Here is a 20,035-nt window from a genome sequence, read left to right as displayed (position 1 = left end):
CTGTGTGATTCTGCCTTATATATGCTAATTTGTACAGGTATATTTCATATTCCAATGCAGCTTTGCTACAGGATGCAAAAACCCTAAGTGTGGTATTTCAAGATAAATAAATTTATTTTTACTTGAAATGATAATAAACTATGCTGTATTTACCCGATAGGAAGATTATTTTAAATATAAGATTTCATATGTAATCCAAATATAAGTAACATAAATTAAGTTACTCATCTGCATTATAGGTAGTACTCAACTTATAAACATTGGGTTATTGTTCAAAGTTACACTGGCAATTAAAAATGTGAATTACACCTGGTCCTTGCAATTACAACCATTGCAGCATCCCCACGATCATTTAATCAAAATTTAGGTGCTTGGCAACTGGAAATTTTAGTTCTAATTGAGGTTATAAGTCAATATTTATATTTCAGCAAAATATAAAGCAACCCTGTTGTTTTAGGGATAACTCTTGGAGAAAAGACTTAAGTTTTTATTTGCATAAATACGTAACTTGCTCATGGTTAAAACCTTCCTATAAAAAAGCCAAAGTCGTAACTTTTTCTATAGTTACCGATTAAATGGTAGTTTCAGTGGGAAACTGGTTTCATAAAGAGTATCTGAATAACTGAAGCCAGGCAACACAAGAGGGAAGGGGAAGGGGAAGGAGGGACAGAAACAAATTGTGTAAGTGCAAAAATTTTCTTGGCCTTTTCAATTACATCTTGGAAGAAGATCTGGATATGCCTTAGTGACTCAGATCAATGATTAAACCACGTAAAACTTTCAAACTGGCTTGCCCCCAAACAAACCCAGGAGTTCTATGCTCTGCAGTAACCTTACTTGAGTTTTGAGAATAGAGAGGCCCGCCATTAATATGAGGTTGAGCAGAAAATGGAGCAGTCACAGAAAGATTCCTCCTAAATCCAGCAGAAGAGGCTGAAGAAGTGGTAGAGTTGTGTCGGGAAATCTGCCTGGTCATTGTGCCATACTGGGAACCAGGAGCTGACCCAGGAACAGCTGAAATGCAAGAGCCAAAAGGAACCAAGACGACTTGAGCAGAACAAAACACAAACAACAACTTAGAATACAATGCAGAAACCAAGAGTGAGGGAGGGAAGAAAAAAGGGGCAGGGAGACCACAGCACAGTAAAAACATGAAAATTCAAATCCATTTAGGCTTCATGGGACAGATAAAGAAAAAAAATGCATCAATCGTGTATTTTGGGGAGAAAGAAAAGGATTTACCTTAACTTATATAAATATATATTTTAACATCTCTAAAGACACAACTACATAACTCCAATATTCATGATGAATCTTTGAGAGCTACTATTCCCCTTTAAATAAGTAGACTGTACAGAAGATAAAAGACGAAAGTACAGTTAGGCAGTTAAATCCTCACATTATGATTATTCCTTAATGCTGCATGAATAACAAAGTACTGTGTGCGTAGCTATATAATGGCTTGGAAAGCAAAGGTGGTTTGCAACAAAAGAAAAATTCAGGGCAGTGGATACAGTTGATGTAAATTAGTTTTAGCCATTTTCCCATTCCTTTTATTTCATTCTTTAATTTTTTCACTTACTATTTCTTATTCCTTTTCTGCATAACACTTTTACCCTGGAAATTGTAAGGTGGTTATGTAAGTAGTTATTGTTATTACACTCAAGTCAAAACCAAACAAGAACAAAAAACCAGTTCCATCAATTCATCAGTCCTGTAAAGAAAGTTATAAAAGGAACCCTATCTAGCAGTTCAAAAAATAAATAAATTTCATTATTTTCAAAAGGTTGAACTCAGCCTGCTTTCCGCCTCGAGAACTTTTGGAATCCTGAAAGAGCCTTAGAAAAAACAGTTATTGGTGCTGTTAAAATCATTCACTTGCCAGCCATATCTTGATCTACAAATAAACTCAAACTCGTAAATTAATCATTAAAGAAATTTGGTTTGCTCATTGCTGCTTTTCTAATTCTACGTGAGGACTCAGGACTATTCTGAATAAAGTAATAACCTCTTTTAAAAGGATACTATATTGTGTATAACTTGCAGATAAATTCATCCACTGATAAGCTGAACTCAAATTTTAAACCAAAATCTAACAAAAAATGTGCTGCCAGCAGATAAGACAAGTGTCAAATTTTTCATATGTTTTAATTTTCAAAATTAATTACTGGCATTTTTCAAGCGATTTTTATTTTTTAAAAAATTGAGGGTATTGCTTGTTGTGGACAGACACAAATATATATGGAATACTTGTATGGAAAAGAGTATTTTTAAAAAACTGAATGGAAAAACAACTATATATATATCACAGATAAACCAAACTCAATTTTGGGGGTGTATTTTGACACCCAAAATGTTGTTATAAATGATAACTAGAAAAAAAATCATTGCTGTTTTTTTTAAAAATACGATAACAAAAAATTAAATCAGATTCTGTTCATTTTCATACATAAACATAAAAGATAAGTGCTTTCCTTCTTTCTGTGTTCTATGATCACAACATAGCTCTTGTTCTAGTTCAGTCCTCTTTAAATTTATTTATGTAACAGGGTTTTGTTCTCTACATGGGGAAAAACTACATCTATCAGCAAACCCCATAAATGTGTCAACCAATATCTAATGGCTGAATTAAGTCACTGCAAGAATTAGCAAAGGGACTATTCCAGAGGATGATGATATATTGCACAGAATCTATTTTTTCCCTGAATGTTTGTTAAAACAGGTTTCTGGGCTTTGATCAATAAATACCTTGGCCAATAGTTGGTGGTGAGGGTGTAGGTACTGCAATGGGTATGCCAATTCCGCTGCTCCCACTGTTTTCTCGGCTGCCACTTCCTCCACTGCTACCACTACTCAAAACAAAGCAAGCAGATAAATAAAATATTGCTATAACCGGCAATGTAACATTTGTGACTTTGAAACACGTCAGCAAATCATGAACCACATATTTTTTTACTCTGTCTAAAGAAAAAGAGAAAAGAGAGGGAATTAATCCCAGATGATGATTCTGATAACAGCAGAGCTGTTTTCAAGAAACACAGATGTGATAATCAAGCAAAAAATCAGTTTTATGAATATTTAATATAAAAACTGGGAAGAGTTATCTGAGACTTTAAAAAAGACGGTTAGAACAACTAAAATAATACTCCGAATGTTTGCAGGTTGTTTAAATCAATTAAAGGTCGTAAACTGTCTAATAAAAGCTTTAAGATATAGACAAATTGTGATTGCAATGAACAGAAGATATATTTTCCTGGGAATAAAGTATCAGGAAAAGTGTTTACATAAATATTATGCAAATCAATTATCATTTATAAGTTAAATAGAGCCAGTTAGAAATATATTTGTAACACCCTTTCCTAGTTGGATGGTTTGTGGCCTCAAAAACTGTCTAAAAGAATGCAAATGACTAGCTGTCTGCAAGGAGTATAAATCTTTTCATTCACTACCATCCAATCAGAACTGAAGAAACTTCTTGGATAGGAAGCAAAAGTCTTCAAAGAAAAACTAGAAAGGCCAGTTGCCTCTTGAAAAAGCATTTTTGGGACAACCATGACCTGGATGACTGAGAATCTCCACAGATATTGAGAAAGGTTGTGCTAAAATCCTAAATCTGATATTCCATGTTCCATATATTAATTCAAAGCAAGGCAAACATTCATGCACTACATATAGATTAGTTGGAAAGTATTCAGTCAAAATAAGTTAAACGTTAAAAATGGCAGCCAATAATGGAGATTATTTTCACGAAAAATTGGTGTTTGGTATGCCAAGGACCTAGAACTTGTTGTCATGGTTGCAGCTGAATTTCATCACAAGCCATTTGGAACATTGAAGAGTCCATTTCTGCTGTCTCAAATAATGTATAAATAAGATATTTATACAACTGCTTTAAATAACACAGTGCTTTAACAAATGGCTCAGAACAGAAAGATTTTGTCCCAAAAAATGCTGGGCACTGAAGCCTATTTTGTCATTAAGAGAAAAACGATTAAAATTACTACTGCTATGTCAAATCATTTTGGCAGCACTACCTTCTTACATTGCTGTAAAATCTTGCCTTTGTTTCTTTACAGAACCTTTATTCTCAAGGCACTAGTTGGAGAAAGCTCTATTAGAGCAATCAATTACAACCTCTTTTCTTCAACATTTGACCAATGAAATTGAATAGAATAAAATATTAATTTTGTACAATTGGAGAAATGTCTAATAAAAGTCTATGCAGGTAGACAGATTTTCCTTCTGCAATCTTCTTTCAACCTTAAGCCCATCCTTCCATCTTAAGAGCAACAGAAAAATTAAGGACCAATTCTCAAATCATACTTGTTTTTGGATCATTTCAATAATCTTGATAGCACTGCTGTAGAATGAAATCTCACTTTAGAGGCTAGTAAGATGATAAACATGGAGTTGTTTCAATGCATAAAAATCAGCAGGGAATAATGAAAAATGTTGTGGTCATAATAGACCAGGATGCCTTCCCTACATACAGTTTTTGAGAATCCCTCAATTTAAAGAATAATTCGCAAGATGATGCTGAACATGTCCAGAATCTATAAGCATTGTTTCCAGAAGAAGTTCTTAAAATTGTAGGATGAAATAGATCAATATCATGCTTTAAAATGAATGAAGCATATGCATGTACTCCTTGTGTTTTATTAATCTGAAAAATATTTCCAGGTTTTCTTTAAACTTAGCAATCTACAAACTATGGTTCTCTAAATCAATCCTGTAGAAATATGGCAATTCATTACTAAATTGTAAAAGGGCAATTTACTTTTTGAAAAAGGCAATAAAATAGGTCCATTATGTATGAACCTTTGACTAAAAAGAAATAGAAACCTCAAAGATACAGAAAAAGTGGCTGAAATTTCTAATGTATTCCTGTGTCACCACTGCAGCACCCAAGCTTGAAAAGCTCCTACTTAAAAACAAATGTGACTTTGGAAAGAGCAAATAGTTTGCACCAAATAAAACATCTTCCTCTCCTTTTGCTAACTTCTATTATTGTTTGCCAAGATCAGATTTGCCATCAAGACTCCAACCCATTTACCTGTGAGTCCTCGGCCTCTGGTTCAAGGAAGCAGTCCTTCCAGGACTGTGTTGACTTCCAAGCCTTGCTGGACTGGTCATGTAATCATTGGGAACTGTGGGTGGTTTGACAGGCTCCAATGTTTTATAGGGAGTGTTCCGTCTAGCAAAACGAAGCAGGACAGAAAACAAAATGGACAGATAAGAAAAAAAGAAATGAAAAATGGATTAGATTACTAGGAAACAAATCACTGCACTGTGATTTTAACCATTAAGCAATTTAATGTCCATTGTCCAGCAGCATTCTTTATATAAACAATATTATTGATAAATATTGGATACTTTCTAGGCATGCTGGACTACCTCATCATATACATGCGGTTTCAGCAAAAGTTCAATGTGAAGTTATTCTTTACTCAAACTCAGCTCTGGGAATATAAATTGCAAATAAATTCTATGGATATTCTTTCCTTCTCATTTCATAAGTGGAAATCAAAAATTCATATTTCAAAGGGAAATATAAACAGAAAGTGAACATCTAAGGAATCAATCTCAATAGTTAAATATGAATTGTATGTATAAAATTCAAAGGAGTCACTGTTATAAATATATTTAGTTAAAACACAAGAAAACCAAAAACAAATTATCATGTAACTCTGAGGGCTATGCTCAGAATCATACTATAAACTTTACTGTTTTCTTTATAGGATCTGTGTGTCTGTACATGGGTATGAACTCCGAACCTAGTATTGGAAGGATCGGAACTCTCAGAAATCCTAATTATCATATACAGGTAATTCTCACATAATAACTATTGATTCAGTAACTATGTGGAATTAAAACAGCACTGGATAAATTATATTTATAACTAGTCCTTATAGGCAACCCCTGACTTTAAGCTTTGTTGACTGAGGAATTCTGGGAATTAAAGTCCATAAGTCTTAAAGTTGCCAAGGCTGGAGACCCCTGCTTAAAGGTATGGCTATTATAACATCTCTATGGTCACGTGATAGAAATTTAGACACATGGCAGCTTTCCTGTATTTCTGACTGTAAAGTGTGCTTCAATTCCTCCCACTGACACCCCCCCACACACATTTCTCCCCTCTCCATCTTTGCCCTTTTGGCTGCCCTGCCCTCTGCCACCTCTGCCACCTTCAGCTGACCTTTTTATACCTCATCATCAGTGGAGGAAGAAGATGGCAAAGGTTGGCAGGGGCAATGGAGAGTAACAAAGGGAAGAATGACCCAAAGGGCAAAGATGGAAGGATGAGATAGAAAAGTGAAGGGAGCTGAAGTGAGCACAGCAGGACAGAATAAGGATAGTAAGGTTGCCTCATAATAGTGTGGTCCTCACATAAGAGAACTATCACAACTGAGGTCACTAAGCAGTGCAGTCACATGATGTTTTGCCTAACAACTGCATCACTTAGTGGCAGAAATTTCAGTCCCAATTAGGCTTAAACAAGGACTATTTATAGATGCAAATCAGCCTACTAATTATTTTCAGTAGCACAGTATTTTTTTTTTATAAAATGGTTTTAAGATTAGGTATTATATATCTGGTAATTTATGCAAAATTCAGTGTATCACAGCACACTCATAATCTCTTAGTTGGTAGAATATGGGCAACAATATGTAAGCTTGCAGAGTAAATATGTAACTGAATGTGAGGATGACTTTCAGGGACAAGATGCTACCAGGAAACAATCAGTCAAGAGAGGCAGAAGCCTTCAGTGGATTAATGGTTAGAAGAAGAAACTTAGGAAGGACCCACTGTAAGTGTAAGTGATTAAAAGTGACAGTGGAAAATTTGTACTTTCAAATACAAATTGTAGCCTTACAATAAAGTAGAATTAGTTCTTGTAAACATGTGTCCTGTTTGTTTAATCTGGAAGGGCTGACGAAACTTCAGATTAGAGAAGTAACCTTACATAGAATAAATAAAAGTGTTGCCTCCACTTCCATCAACTTGATGAAATGCAGCCTGAAGCCAGTCATCTTCTCTACCCTATCTCTATTCCTGAGAACCCAAATTAAGCAAAAGAATGGTTATATTAATTTTCAAATTCAATTTATTGCAAAAATAGATTAGGAAATAATCTGCACCATGTCTGTTTAGAGAAAAGCATAATTGCACAAAAGCCAAGATACCAAGGGAATGGTTAGGAGACAGAACAATTGTGAAGCGGTTTTGATGGAAATAAGCAATAGTTTTGGTAGTGGGTGAAGAGGGCTTAAACAAGGACGCTTGTTTAATATTGTTTAAAGTATTTAGGTATCAAGAACGCCTGTAATTACATTAGAGACATATTGGTAGGGGCATTAGAGTAAGTTTGTTATATATGTAGGCATGAAGATGGTGCTATGTCATTGGCTGACTGAGTGATGCCTTGCTAATAATCTGCAATGCATGTTTGATTGTTTCATAAGATGAGTTTGAATTTGAAAATTAATATAACAAGAACCTAGACAGTTGTGCCTGGCAACAAGAGTGAGAAAATCACTGCAAATTCTACATAAAAGGCAAAAAATGAGAGCAATTGGATGTTGATAAAAAGTAAGGCATGCAGTCTGTTTGACAAATGAATGTTCCCTAGCTGTATATAAGAGTATGTTTGTGGCCGCTTTATTTCATGGAAGTAAGAGTTGTGTGCAACAGACAAAATACAGAAGTTAAATGCAGCAGAAGTGAAATATTTAAGAAATGCAGGTGGTAAAACAAGAACTGAAACGTTTAAGAATGTACAGAGTGGATTGAATTCCAAAGTGATTGACAAGAATGAAATAAGTATGTTGAGCAAGGAATGAGGGTCAAAGTGCAAAACATGCAGGTCAGGAGGAAGGGAAAGATTAAGAAAATTGTGGCTGGATGGACTTGATGAGATCTTTAAAAAGTGAGTTCAGAATTTAAAGAACAAATGAAATGTTACAGACACAGTGGCAGCAATGTTAGTTTGCAGCAGTAGAAAAATGTAACAAATCATATAGCCAATTAATTTCAACTCTAGTCTCTTTTCTTCTTCAGTTACCCCTTTAATTTTTTTGAGTTCCCATTATGGTTTGTGTTGCCTTCTCCAATTTATTGGCATAGCCCAAATTTGCTCTCTCTCTCTCTCTCTCTCTCTCTCTCTCTCTCTCTCTGTGTGTGTGTGTGTGTGTGTGTGTGTGTGTGCGCGCGTAGACATTTCTAAAATTCTGGTTTAACTTTCTCATTATGGCGTATTGAGTGCAGATTAGTGAAAAAAAATGAATTTCAAGAAAAATGAAGGGAATCTGAATACTTTCTGAATGCACTGTAAATCACAGAATTATCCTGTTTTTAAACTAGCATAAACTATTTCCAAAGGTGGAAAGGCTGATTCTTGATTATTCTGCGGTTCTAGCAAGAAAGCAACTTCTTTGCCTTTTATAAAGAAAAGGTTGTTGGTTATGTTTCCAGGCACAGTGCCAAACATTATTCTCCAAACTCTGTCAACTTGGGGAACTTCTCTATCATATTTGAAGGACTGCTGTTTGCCTCTACACATTTTATGCCAGGCACTTTGACAGATCAAGGAGCTCTATCTCTTGATACTATGTGGAACTACCAGAGCAGCAGCTGACTGTGTCTCAACACCCCTGATGCAGATAGCCTACTGCATAAAGTATTACACTTCTTGAGTGTCTTGAGCAAGGGTTTCAAACTTGGCAAGTTTAAGACTTGTGGACTTCAACTCCCAGAATTCCTGATCTAACATGCCTGGAGGAGAAATTCTGGGAGTTGAAGTCCACTAGTCTTAAAGTTGTCAAGTTTGAAGGCCTCTGGTCTTGAGGCTTAATAGTGCAACAAGTTACCCAAAGGTTGGCTAGTTACCAACCTTCTTGCCCATGCAATAGAATAGTCTTTTCCAGCATGGTGCCTCTGACCAATTCAGTATAGACTGCACAGGCACTGGTTAATCTACCAAGTATAACTGAAAGTGCAGTCATAGGAATTAGGGGCTATTTATTAAAAGGGGCCTTTAAGAGCTTCTTAAAATCTTCCTAAGTTCAGCATTTCTCCAAGAATTGATATTCTCCTGAATTAGAATAAGAGAATGGATTGAGTTTAACCCAATTCTTTTTTTAACTGTCCAGAAACCAAAACGAAATGTTTTATTGGTTCCAGAGTAAAATTTCATTTTGGATGTTCCGAAAACTTTCTTGACAGTAACAGGACTTTAAGGGAACTGAGTTGGTATCAACATTTAGGAGATGGTCTGGGACCACCACGTGAATTCTTAGAAGTAGACAGACTTAGGGTTCAAGCTACTTGCCATTAGAAAATAAGATGACTTAATCCTAGACAGAATTGTGGCCTTTGTCAACAAAAAAAGCAAAAACCTTACTCTTACCCTAGTGTTCCCCGGCCTGACATAGGAGGACTTGGTGGCTTCTGTGTGGGCGGATTTGTTCTCGACAAAGTGCCAGTTCTTGAAGGCTGATTGCCCCCATGCTGAAAACCAGAATAATGCTTTAATATTTTTTTAATGGAACAGTTCAAATAAATGTTGAATGCTTCAGCACCATAACATGAAGAAAGGATTCCCAGACAGCTTTTTGAATACAGCTTATTTTGCTGCCTACTCAGTTAGGCTTAAGGGTAAATCATTTTTCCCACCATCCCTTTTGCAATTTCATGCCCACTGGTGAAGAAAGTCTAAACGGTGCTGGTTTCTGAAACAAATCTGATTTCAGTGACCGTATTAAACCAGAGAGATAACTTTTTATATTCAAGATTTATCAATGTATTCATTTTCCCTCCAACTGCATCTGATTGGCATAGGCATGCAAGTGTTTCTGGGAATCCTTGTTTAAAACGTTAAAAGAAAAATGCATCTGCTGGATCAAAGCAAAGCACTACATTGTTAGAGAAATTAAATGTTATCTATGAATAAAATGTCTCTGTTGATGTATATCAGTAATATATTGTCAGTTGGAGCTGAAATTAAACACATCTAAATAACCTAGGAGTGGAAAAGGGGGCAGAGAAGTATAGGACAGAGAGTGCTAGCTTTCAAGTGTAATGGCTCAGCCTCAATTGTCACGGGGTATTCTTGGATTAAATGATAAATAACTTTTCTTACCTTGGCTTTTAGCCACTTACGTTGGCAAAAAGAAAAGGAAGAAGAAAAGCAGAGATTAATGGCACATCTATTACTGTCCACATGGCAGGTTTCAAATACTGATAGTGCAATATATGAATATTTTCTTGGCATATTTTTCTTGGTAACTGGCAGTTGCAATCAAGCTCATGACTAATAAGTTTCCCCCAGCCCACGCCCAAGAGGTTTGTAACGGTTCTTTCTCATAACTGAAAATATGGTATTATGGTTACAGCACTTGTGACGCAGTCTTGAAACTAGTACTAAATACACAGACTGAAGAAGAACAAGAGAATATTTTCAGATAGAAATGAAGAAGGACTGGAGAGGAGTGGCAAATTGTACCAAAATTCCTCTGCTGGTATTTATAAAATAGAATTTATAAAATAATATTACATGGAAATCACCCTAATCTAGATGTTGATCAGTATATATCCTTCATTGAGCTGGTTTTATAATAGGTCAATATGCATCACATGATGAATGGAGCAGGCATTTCTATGCTGCGGTTGTGTTTCTACCCAAAAGCTGCTTTTATAGAGATAAACTCTCGTCTAGTTTACACTATGACAGTTTAGTTCACACTATTTTCTTTTCGTGTAGTTGTTTATCTAAGCAGCCACACAGTAAAAGAACTGTACTGTTTCTTCTTCTAAATCTTTGTTCTTTAACTCAGTTCCCAAAGCGTTAAAAAAAAAAAAAAGTGTGAGCTTCTCCATGAGAAGCCTAAGTTTATTCTGCAGAATTATAAACAACTTGTTTTTCCTTTTTCAAGTACGCTTCATTCGGACAATTCTGTATTCTTTTTCTTCTTCTTTTTCTTTGGTGCTACGTATAGAAATAAAAGCCAGCTAAGACAAATAGGAATTTAATAATGACTGTCTGATCCAAACAAAATGTGCTTAACAAGAAGCTAGTTATCCTTGAATTATGTTTTCATGTTCGAAATGATTATATTTGTGCTCCAACTCACGAGGAGTTGAATCAGAATCACAAAGAAAAAGAGAATACTAGTACATCAAAAATTTGGAAAATTTTGAAGGCCTTGGGATGCCATAGAAAAGTTGTATAACTACAGGTAGTCCTTGACTTACAGTAGTTTGTTTAGTGGCCATTCAGAAATACAACAGCACTGAAAAAACTGATTTATGACTGTTTCTTGCATCTTTGCAGCAGCTGCTTTTCAGCAACTCTATGATCCAAATTTGAATGCTTGGGCAACTGGTTCATACTTGTGTCCCCAAATCATGCGATCATCTTTTGCAACCACCTGACAAGCAAAATCAATGGGGAAGCCAGATTCACTTAACAACTGGGTTACTAATGTATCAACTGTAGTGATTCACTTAATAACTGAGGCAAGAAAAGTTGTAAAATGGGGCAAAATTCACTTAACAAGTGCCTCACATAACAACAGATATTTTGGGCTCAATTGTGCTCGTAAGTCGAGGGCTATCTGTAGTAGTTCTTTAAGTGGATGCATTTAGTGTATGAGATAAAGAATAAGACTTTTGATTGAGGTTAGACATTTAAACTCAATTTCACTATACTACAACCTGTTCAGAAATGCACACTTCAAAAATTACAACTGCATATATTTATTTAAATATATTTCATATGAGGCAACCAAGAGGAAATTTCCTACTAGGTTTCAATAACGTGTGAAATGGATAATACACAAATGTATTGATTGACTGATTGGTTAATTGAGTAAATGAATGAATGAATGAATTGAAATTCACAGCAGTTTAGATCTTCCACATATCTTCAACAAATTAATACTCTGCCTGTGAATGCATGCAACCTCAAATGAAATGCTCCTTGCACAGAAAATGAATAATAAAGGGGCCCCCTATCTCCCATACCTTTGCCTGGCTGGTTTGATCCTGAAGATTTGCCACACAATTTAAACATTATAATCCATTGGGATTGCAGAGTGCCTTATTTTAATAATATCTGCTCTCTGGAGCAAGGGTTACCCTGAGATCTGGATAGCACCGACTCTGCTGTTGTTTAGAGAAGCTTGGGTAAAAGGTTTGTTTTACCAAAGTCTTTGGCAAGGGATTGTGAGGCACCTCACTTCATTGTGCTTGCTATAACAATTTTATCTTTATATTTTATGCTCTTTTTTGTAATTTCTTTGATTGTTATGAAACAGCCAGAATTTGTTGAGAGTTGGGCAGCACACAACTTTAATAAATGAACATAATGATGAAAAAGTCCATCCATTTATAATGGCTTAACAAACACATCTGAATTTGACCTCTGCTTACTGTACAAGACTCATAATCAAAAATGGCTGCCTTTATAAAGAATAAAAGCCATTAGGAGCACAATGACTGGTAATTTAAATATACAGAGTTGTCATTTTATAATCTTTTGCACAGCATGTCTCTGCTTAAAAGGCTTCAAGGAAGTGACTTGCATAAAATGCTTTAAGGGGAAAAAAGCAGATCTGATGTTATACTCCTACTTCCTTGTTCCTTCAACAGTTCCTTCTGCATCATTGCCTTTGTTCACTGAGCTTTCACCAAAACAGATGTTTAACATATAGCGCTATTATAAACTACCCAAATGCCTCGGTTTCAAGAAATGATTATCTGTTTCTAGAAAAAAAAAATCTAGTGTAAATATTATTTCTATATACGCATGAAAGCTAAAAGAAGACATAAACTAAAGTTATATCTCAAATATAAGACAAGCATTTTTCCTCAAAACTAAACAAGCAAAAATACCCCTGGATGCAAAATATTTATTTAACATAATGAGATAGCAAACTACTACTGCATCCAATGGCAAACAAGTCTTTAATATTCTGTTCTCCTTATCTTGCACATCTGAAGGGAAAAAACAGGAAATGCTAAATTTTTGACATAATACATAATTAAATTCATCCATGTCTACACTTATCAAATAAATATGGTTTATTTCAATCAATCAAAATTAAAGACTCAAAAATTTAAATTTTATTCAAAATTTAGATGTAGTGCTAAATTTTGGTAACATTCAAGCAAGATAAGAGGGCTGCATATGAAACACTGTGGTTTCTGCCTACACTTTTTGCCTTTCACTGAAAGATAATCCAAGCACCTGAGGAACAACAGACTTCAAAATTTCAGTACACCAGCCCCAAACGTTACTTATGGCAATAACAATAGCACTTAGACTTATATACCGCCTCACAGTGCTTTATAGCACTCTATGGGTGGTTTGCAATGTAAGCATATGAGTCGCCATTTTACCAGCCTTGGAAGGATGGAAGGCTGTGGTCAGAGTTAGCATGCAATATTGCATTCTAACTATTGCATCATCATGGCCTTATTCCGAAGTTTCTCTCTCTCTTCCCCCCTTCCTCCCACCCTCCCTCCGTCTCTTTCTCTCTCCCTCTCTCTCTCTCACACACACACACACGTGCGATTGCTTGGCAACCGGTTCACATTTATGGCAGATTGCGGCATCCAGCACTCATGTGATTGCAATTTTCCATGTTTTGCTGAAAACCAGTTTCATCAGTTTTTTTTGTCATAAATTTCCCATAGTGAACAATAGGTTTTCTTAAAAACTGCTGCAAAAATTTTTGTAAAAACTGGGCTGGTCATATGGGTGACTCATTTTATGATTCTTATGACATACAACTATAATGGGCAGACTCCATTGTAGTCATAAGCCACTATATGACTACAACTTCTATCTTCAGAAGTTCAAAAGACGTTCCTCATAACTGCTATACAATACAACAGGAAATTAGAACTCATTATATCAGAAAAGTGAAGGCTGTTTAAAATGGTAGGGCAAGCGTCATAAATATATTTTTAGATTCATAACAAAGGTGATATTTATAGCTGCATTTAGTCTGTGTAGAGCTTTGTATACATATAGCTTTTTAAGCAACAGAACATGATGATTAGTTTTTCAAGTAACTTTTGAAAATAAATTCAGTTCGTAAAGAAATTAGGAAGCTAACATCTGGATATGAAAAGCTTTAAAAACTGATAAAGAACAAGAAAAAAATGACCATCACCACCAAATATTGAATTTCTTTTTCAAGTTATATTTCAATAAAGCACTAGCAAAAAAAATCAATTTAGAAGGGCCAAAATAACATATGATATCAGAGTTATTTGTTATGAAAAATGATTAACAATGTCTAGAACAAGAACCAACGCCTTACCTTCACACCATGGCCTACATCATCCAATACTGTGTAGTCTATCGGTTTTCGAATATACCTTACAGGACGCTCCACGTTTCCTGGAGCTATAATTTTGTGTGTTCTGGAAGTATTTTTATTGGTTGTCAAAATGCCAATCTCTCTACGGGCAACTTTTTCTTTATGTATGTCCACTGTCTGTAAAGAAAATAAAAGACACGAATGTATGTTTAACAACTTAAATTTTATTTTAATAATTTTTTTGCATAATATATAATGTACTATACCTTGATCAATAAAGAGAATGACTTAGGCAGCTTTTTTATATTTGATTGCTCCCTGAACCCACTGGAGAGTGGGTGAATATAAGTAAAACTGGAAAGAAATTGGATGTTGGATAAATAGCTTACATAACATATACCACTGTTCCAAACATCATTTGCTAGAATATCCTCATGGTATCAAGACAGTGTTTTCCTGCTCAGTTGGAGATTACTTCTTCCCATTCATCCTTGTAATTATTGTACAATTAAACAACATGGAGCAAAAACATATCCAAGATCATACCTTTCTTTAACTTTAACTATACCCATTAAATGGAAAAGGTAAATAACAATCTACACAGGAAAGGAAGCTTTTTCTATTAAAACAATTTGATCTCAGGAAGTGTGCCCTAATTAAAAGAAAGTCAACATTTTGTAAAAAAGAGATGGAACTCAAAAGTAATCAGAAAAGGTCATACTGGGAAACTGCTATCAACAGCATCAACTACAAGAAAGATTACACTTCTAGTTATATATAAGGACACTTTTGAAATATTTGAGATAATTCTGAATATTGTGTTTTACAGAGTAAAGGAACACAAATACAAAGTCTCTGTACCATATATAATTTCATAAATTGCAAAACACAATGCAATGTAATTCAGGAAACAATTTAAAATGTAAAGGCTATATAAATATCAAAAATTAGAACACATTCAATATGTTGATAATTCTTGATATTTATATAGCCTTTACATTTTTAATTGTTTGAATATATTAGTAAAATTTCAAATTTTGGCAATGATGTTTGCAAATGATTTTGTTCCAAGGTTCAACTCCAGCTAACAATCGGATTTTTTTTTCAATTTCTCAATCAATCTCTTCTAGAATTAAATTATAAGTTTAACATAATGTGTAGCACATATTTGCATATGTAGCCAAATTCTAATGTCCAGCAATCTTGTCTTTAGTCTCATCCTCAATTGCCTTTTATTCTGAAGATAATTATTGTAAGAAAATTATTGTAATTATGTATGCAGATATGGTGCATCCAAATTCTAGAAATAGACCAAAGACATAACAAGAATTATCTGGCAAGATCAAATTTCATCCTGGATAATGTATTCACAGATTTCTGAAAGAATAAAAGTGACCTCAAGAAAGAATGGCATAATTTGAAACATTTATACAGAACCAAGAACACGTGTGTGTGTGTGTGTGTGTGTGTGTGTGTGTGTGTGTGTGTGTGTGTGTGTGTGTGTGTAAAATGTGTGTGTGTGTAATGTATGTGTGTAATGTGTGTGTGTGTGCAATTGAGATGAAAAAAAATAAAAGACTGCAAGATAAAATGGTTGCAATTTTTAAAAGAAGTCATTACAAGAAAACTTACGAAAAAATGACATTTACCCAAGCTATAATTTAAGAGAAATTAGTACAAAATGTTTTAGATAATAAAACTTCAGTTTTTACTATTATGAATCTTTCTAAAGCAAGTACATTTTAAAAATCACAATTTATTAAGGTATATGCTAATAGTGTGTAAGGATTAAGTTGGGATAAAATTGGAAAAAAATCATTTTGCCAATAATATTAAATTTGAAAACCAAAGCTGGGGAATATATAACAATGGCAAAATTAATTACTTAATTTCCAGAACAAAATTTGACTAAACTAAGTACAAATTGTTCTAACCAATTTACAGGTGCATTAGATTTTTGCATAAATAGCAGTTGTTTTGTTTCAATAGTAGTTTTATAGCAGTTTCCATGTACACTGAACTTAAGCTTACATTATTGAATGATGTGGTTGTGATTAATTTTCAGACTTTCTAATATTGAACATTTTCACTAGAAAGTGGAATAAAGCCATATAATTACATATAATTACTTGGAATTATAATATCAGAATCCAGACACAGACTTTAATTGTGTTTTTCTTTTAAAATAAGAAAATTATATTACTGCTCTTATACAAAGTTCAGGAATAAGAATCTGCTGTAATCATCATACCATAGTAACTACTATCTTATTGTAGTTTTGGTAAGGTGACCAACCATCCTCCTTTAGGAAAGACAGTCCCCCTTTTGTAAATTCTATCCTCCCTCGAAAAGTGTCCTCCTACATGTCCTCCTTTTTGATATTTGAAGACTAATCTGTAAATCTCCATATTTGATCAATGCTGATCCGATCCATTGTGTGTGATGTATTTGTATTTGACATGATGATTCGTCTTGGTGCAGTTACGGCGAGACGCGATTATGAGATGCAGGCGCTCCACACAGGACAATTTTTTTGAGAGTGTGCCGTGCGCAAGAGTGCACCTGTGCAAGAGAGTGCCACGTGCAATGGTGCACTGCGCGCAAGTGGCTTTGTTTTTTTTTTCTTCTATTTATTTGTGTCCTTCTTGCAAAAAGGTTGGTCATCTTAGTTTTGGTATTTATAAAAATTGGCTTTTCAAGTTTAATTTATTTATATTTATGAAAGTTGCATTTTTTTTAAAGAAACATCGAAAGGATCTAGCAAATGTTTATTTCTTGTGTACAGGAGCCCTAGCTGATTGTCAGGTTTCTCCCAGCTGATGCTCACAGGCATTATTTCAAGGCCAAATTGCTTTGAAAATATATGTTTATTACAAACACTAAAGAGCCATTAAAGAATAAATTCAGTGCCTAATAAATGTAAAATTCAAGCACTGTTTCTAGTGAAATGTTCTTGCTCCTGCAGGGTAACCAGTTAACTTTCTCTCAAACTTTAGGGTTTGCCACCATAATAATGCAACACATCAGCTTGATTTCAGGGCATTAATTTCTAACATTGTCAGATTTAATCCTCTTCTTTCTACCTTCACAAACACCCACAAGATTTTTTATTTATCTATTTCTCAGTTATGTCAACTTGACCAGAAATTAGAGTCTTCAAGTCTGATCTTTGGGTTCTGAAGGAAGACTTGCTTCCATGTGCATGTCCCCCTTTAAATATAAATAAAAAGAAGTAAAGAGAAAGAATATTCAGTTGACGCACCTCAGTCTCCAGTTAAGTATTTATGCATGAGAAAATATAGAGGGCTTTTGAAGCAACTTCCACAATCTATGAATATATATATGGCTACTCACATTAACAGCATATCTCCAGCATATGTGAAAATCTCTAGCATATCTCAAAACAATTCTTAATTATATGGCATTAAGCTTTCATTCAAATTTTGTTCTCTGTGAAAACCTGCCAATATTTCACCATCACATCACCCTGGGGTTCAAAAATCACATCACTTAGGAAGAAAGCTGTGCTACCAGGCATGCTTATTGCAAGGAAGAATTACAAAGAATTCCTCTAATTCTGGGAAATGGAAAAACAACCTTATTCTACTACCTGTATTACAGCATGCCTGCAATTTATATTATTTTTGTCTTCTAACTGGGCTTTGTGAAGCATAAGATATATTATTAAGATATCATTTGAAGAAAATGCTACACAATTCAAACAATTAGAAGAGATTTTTATCAGCATGGGCAACTGGCTGTACAGAAAATAAAATGAACACACAGAAAAAGTTATCTCCAAATTGACATAATAGATTGGGCTTTTAGTGAGATATTCTCTCCATTTTCTCTTTTGCACAAGTTGGGTTTTATAGAATCTGGACATTCAAAAAGTGCAACTCACAGGGCCTCTTATGATCACTAACAATCTTCTGAAGACTTGGTATTCATTGTTTTGGGTATGGGTGGCACTATTATGGGATAACTGCATATTTCCCCACTTACTTTGGGAATACATTGTGTAAAGCCTGATTTGTCCATCAAGCCTACTGAGGCAATATGGTAAACACAGAATTTGTTTCATTCAGAAGAGCAAATCATTTTGATATTGTTGCCCAGAAAATACATGTCTGTGTATTTTCCAGAAATCAATTTTTACTCAAAGATCACTATATCTTACTGCTTCAACCTTTTGTTAACTACAAATTTCTGCTAATAAAGCCAAGATGGAATACTGCACAAGGCAATTCAGAAAAATAATAAAATTTATGACCCCAAAAATAATGATGCTGACTGAAATTTATTCCATTTTTACATATCATGTGTTGTATGGGAAAAAATTAGAAACACAAATCTTACTGCTTTTATTTTGCTAAAATATTAGGGAATTCTGCCACTGACTACAGTTAGCTGACTACAGAAGAAATGGATCTTTAAAAATTTGAAATAAGAATGGACAAAATGAAGAAATATGGTTTTCTTAAAATTAATAGAAGTATTATCTTTCCTTAATCTTCAAAGTTGTATGGATGAAGTACCCCCCCCAAAAAAAAGCAAACCAGGAAATGTTCAATCTGTTTTTGACTCTTTACACCCCACATAGTTAAGGCACAAACTCAGTATGTCTGCTTTTGTATTAGAAGTAACTTCAAAATGCACAGTAGGATTGTTGGAAGAATTATCCTTCTGGGTTCAGTTCCAAGTGGGGGAAAAGACACTGGAAACATGGAGGCTATTTGGAAATATGGTTTAATGGTGGACAGGACCACGTGCCTTGAAGCTCCTGGGTGAAGAAAAAATGGGAGAAGATGCTGAGAGTTCCTAGATTTTATGCCCTCTGTTGGGATTTGAATTTGAGCTTGTGTTATGATTGGTTGTCAGACTCCCATGGGCTATGTGGGGGCAACTGTAGGCTCTCCTGAGTGCCAGGCTTGGTTGAGCCTTGCTGGATGATATAAGGAAAGGGCTTTGGGATTCCTATTATGGGTCTGCCTGAAGGAGGTAGATCTTTGTTATGTAAAATAGACCGACCCTGGCCTTAATGGCCCATTAGCAAAGGTAGTGGGGGCTAAGCTTCTGCCTCTCTGAGCTTCTACTTCTCTTTTAGGGGAAATGTTCTGCCTTTTTAGTATATCCTAAAATATTTCATTTTCCTAGGAGAGAGGTGGGCTTTAATTTCAAACAGGATAAAGAAATGAAAACATATGCCCAACTAATCAGATCTGTTCACTTCCATTTAAAGCTTCCCAAGACCGACAGTCTTAAAGTTGCTAAATTGGAGACCCCTGCTCCGTTGGGCTTTGATTTTGAGCTTGTGTTCTGATTGGTTGTCATACTCCCATTGGGCCATGCAGGGGCAACTCCATAGGCTGTTTATATTTTTCATTCCAATTTCCAGATGCTTGTATCAAAAAAAGCACTTAAACACACACACACAGAGAGAGATAAGTAGATCTTATTTTGAAAGAAAAGGATAATGCCTCTTTAAAAATCTGAATGGGGATTCTGTTCGAATAGTATGCTCAATGTATGCTTAATAGGAACTCAAGAAAGCAAGAACGTAAGCATTATGGCTCTTTCCCTAAGTCTTCAATCCCCTTTTAAAGCCTTTTTAAATTGGTATCTTCAGAGTTTAATGACACACATAGGGAAGATTTCCTTTTCATTGGGAATCTCTCCCTCCCACCCTCTCTCTTTCTCTCTCTCAT

General features: G+C 34.9%; 1 protein-coding gene across 6 annotated transcripts in view; it reads right to left on the bottom strand.

Moving 5' to 3' along the window:
* The window catches only part of ABI1 (abl interactor 1), an 86,985-nt gene that overhangs the window by 11,141 nt on the left and 55,809 nt on the right, over positions 1-20,035 (bottom strand). For 2 of the 6 annotated variants that reach the window (XM_026710035.2, XM_026710037.2), the window contains exons 3-8: positions 14,328-14,504; positions 10,139-10,153; positions 9,407-9,507; positions 5,054-5,194; positions 2,749-2,849; positions 838-1,014 (exon numbers count right to left, since the gene is read on the bottom strand). In XM_026710035.2, the coding sequence (XP_026565820.1) occupies positions 838-1,014; positions 2,749-2,849; positions 5,054-5,194; positions 9,407-9,507; positions 10,139-10,153; positions 14,328-14,504 (712 nt within the window). The remainder of the gene's footprint in view (positions 1-837; positions 1,015-2,748; positions 2,850-5,053; positions 5,195-9,406; positions 9,508-10,138; positions 10,154-14,327; positions 14,505-20,035) is intronic. The other 4 variants (XM_026710036.2, XM_026710038.2, XM_026710039.2 and 1 more) reach the window with 3 other exon arrangements.

Source organism: Pseudonaja textilis, chromosome Z (genome assembly GCF_049901715.1).
Source record: "Pseudonaja textilis isolate UNSWEBS1 chromosome Z, rPseTex1.2, whole genome shotgun sequence".
In the NCBI taxonomy this organism is placed as follows: Eukaryota; Metazoa; Chordata; class Lepidosauria; order Squamata; family Elapidae; genus Pseudonaja; species Pseudonaja textilis.
Note: the sequence above shows the minus strand (reverse complement) of the source record. Positions and strands in the feature narration are given on the sequence as shown.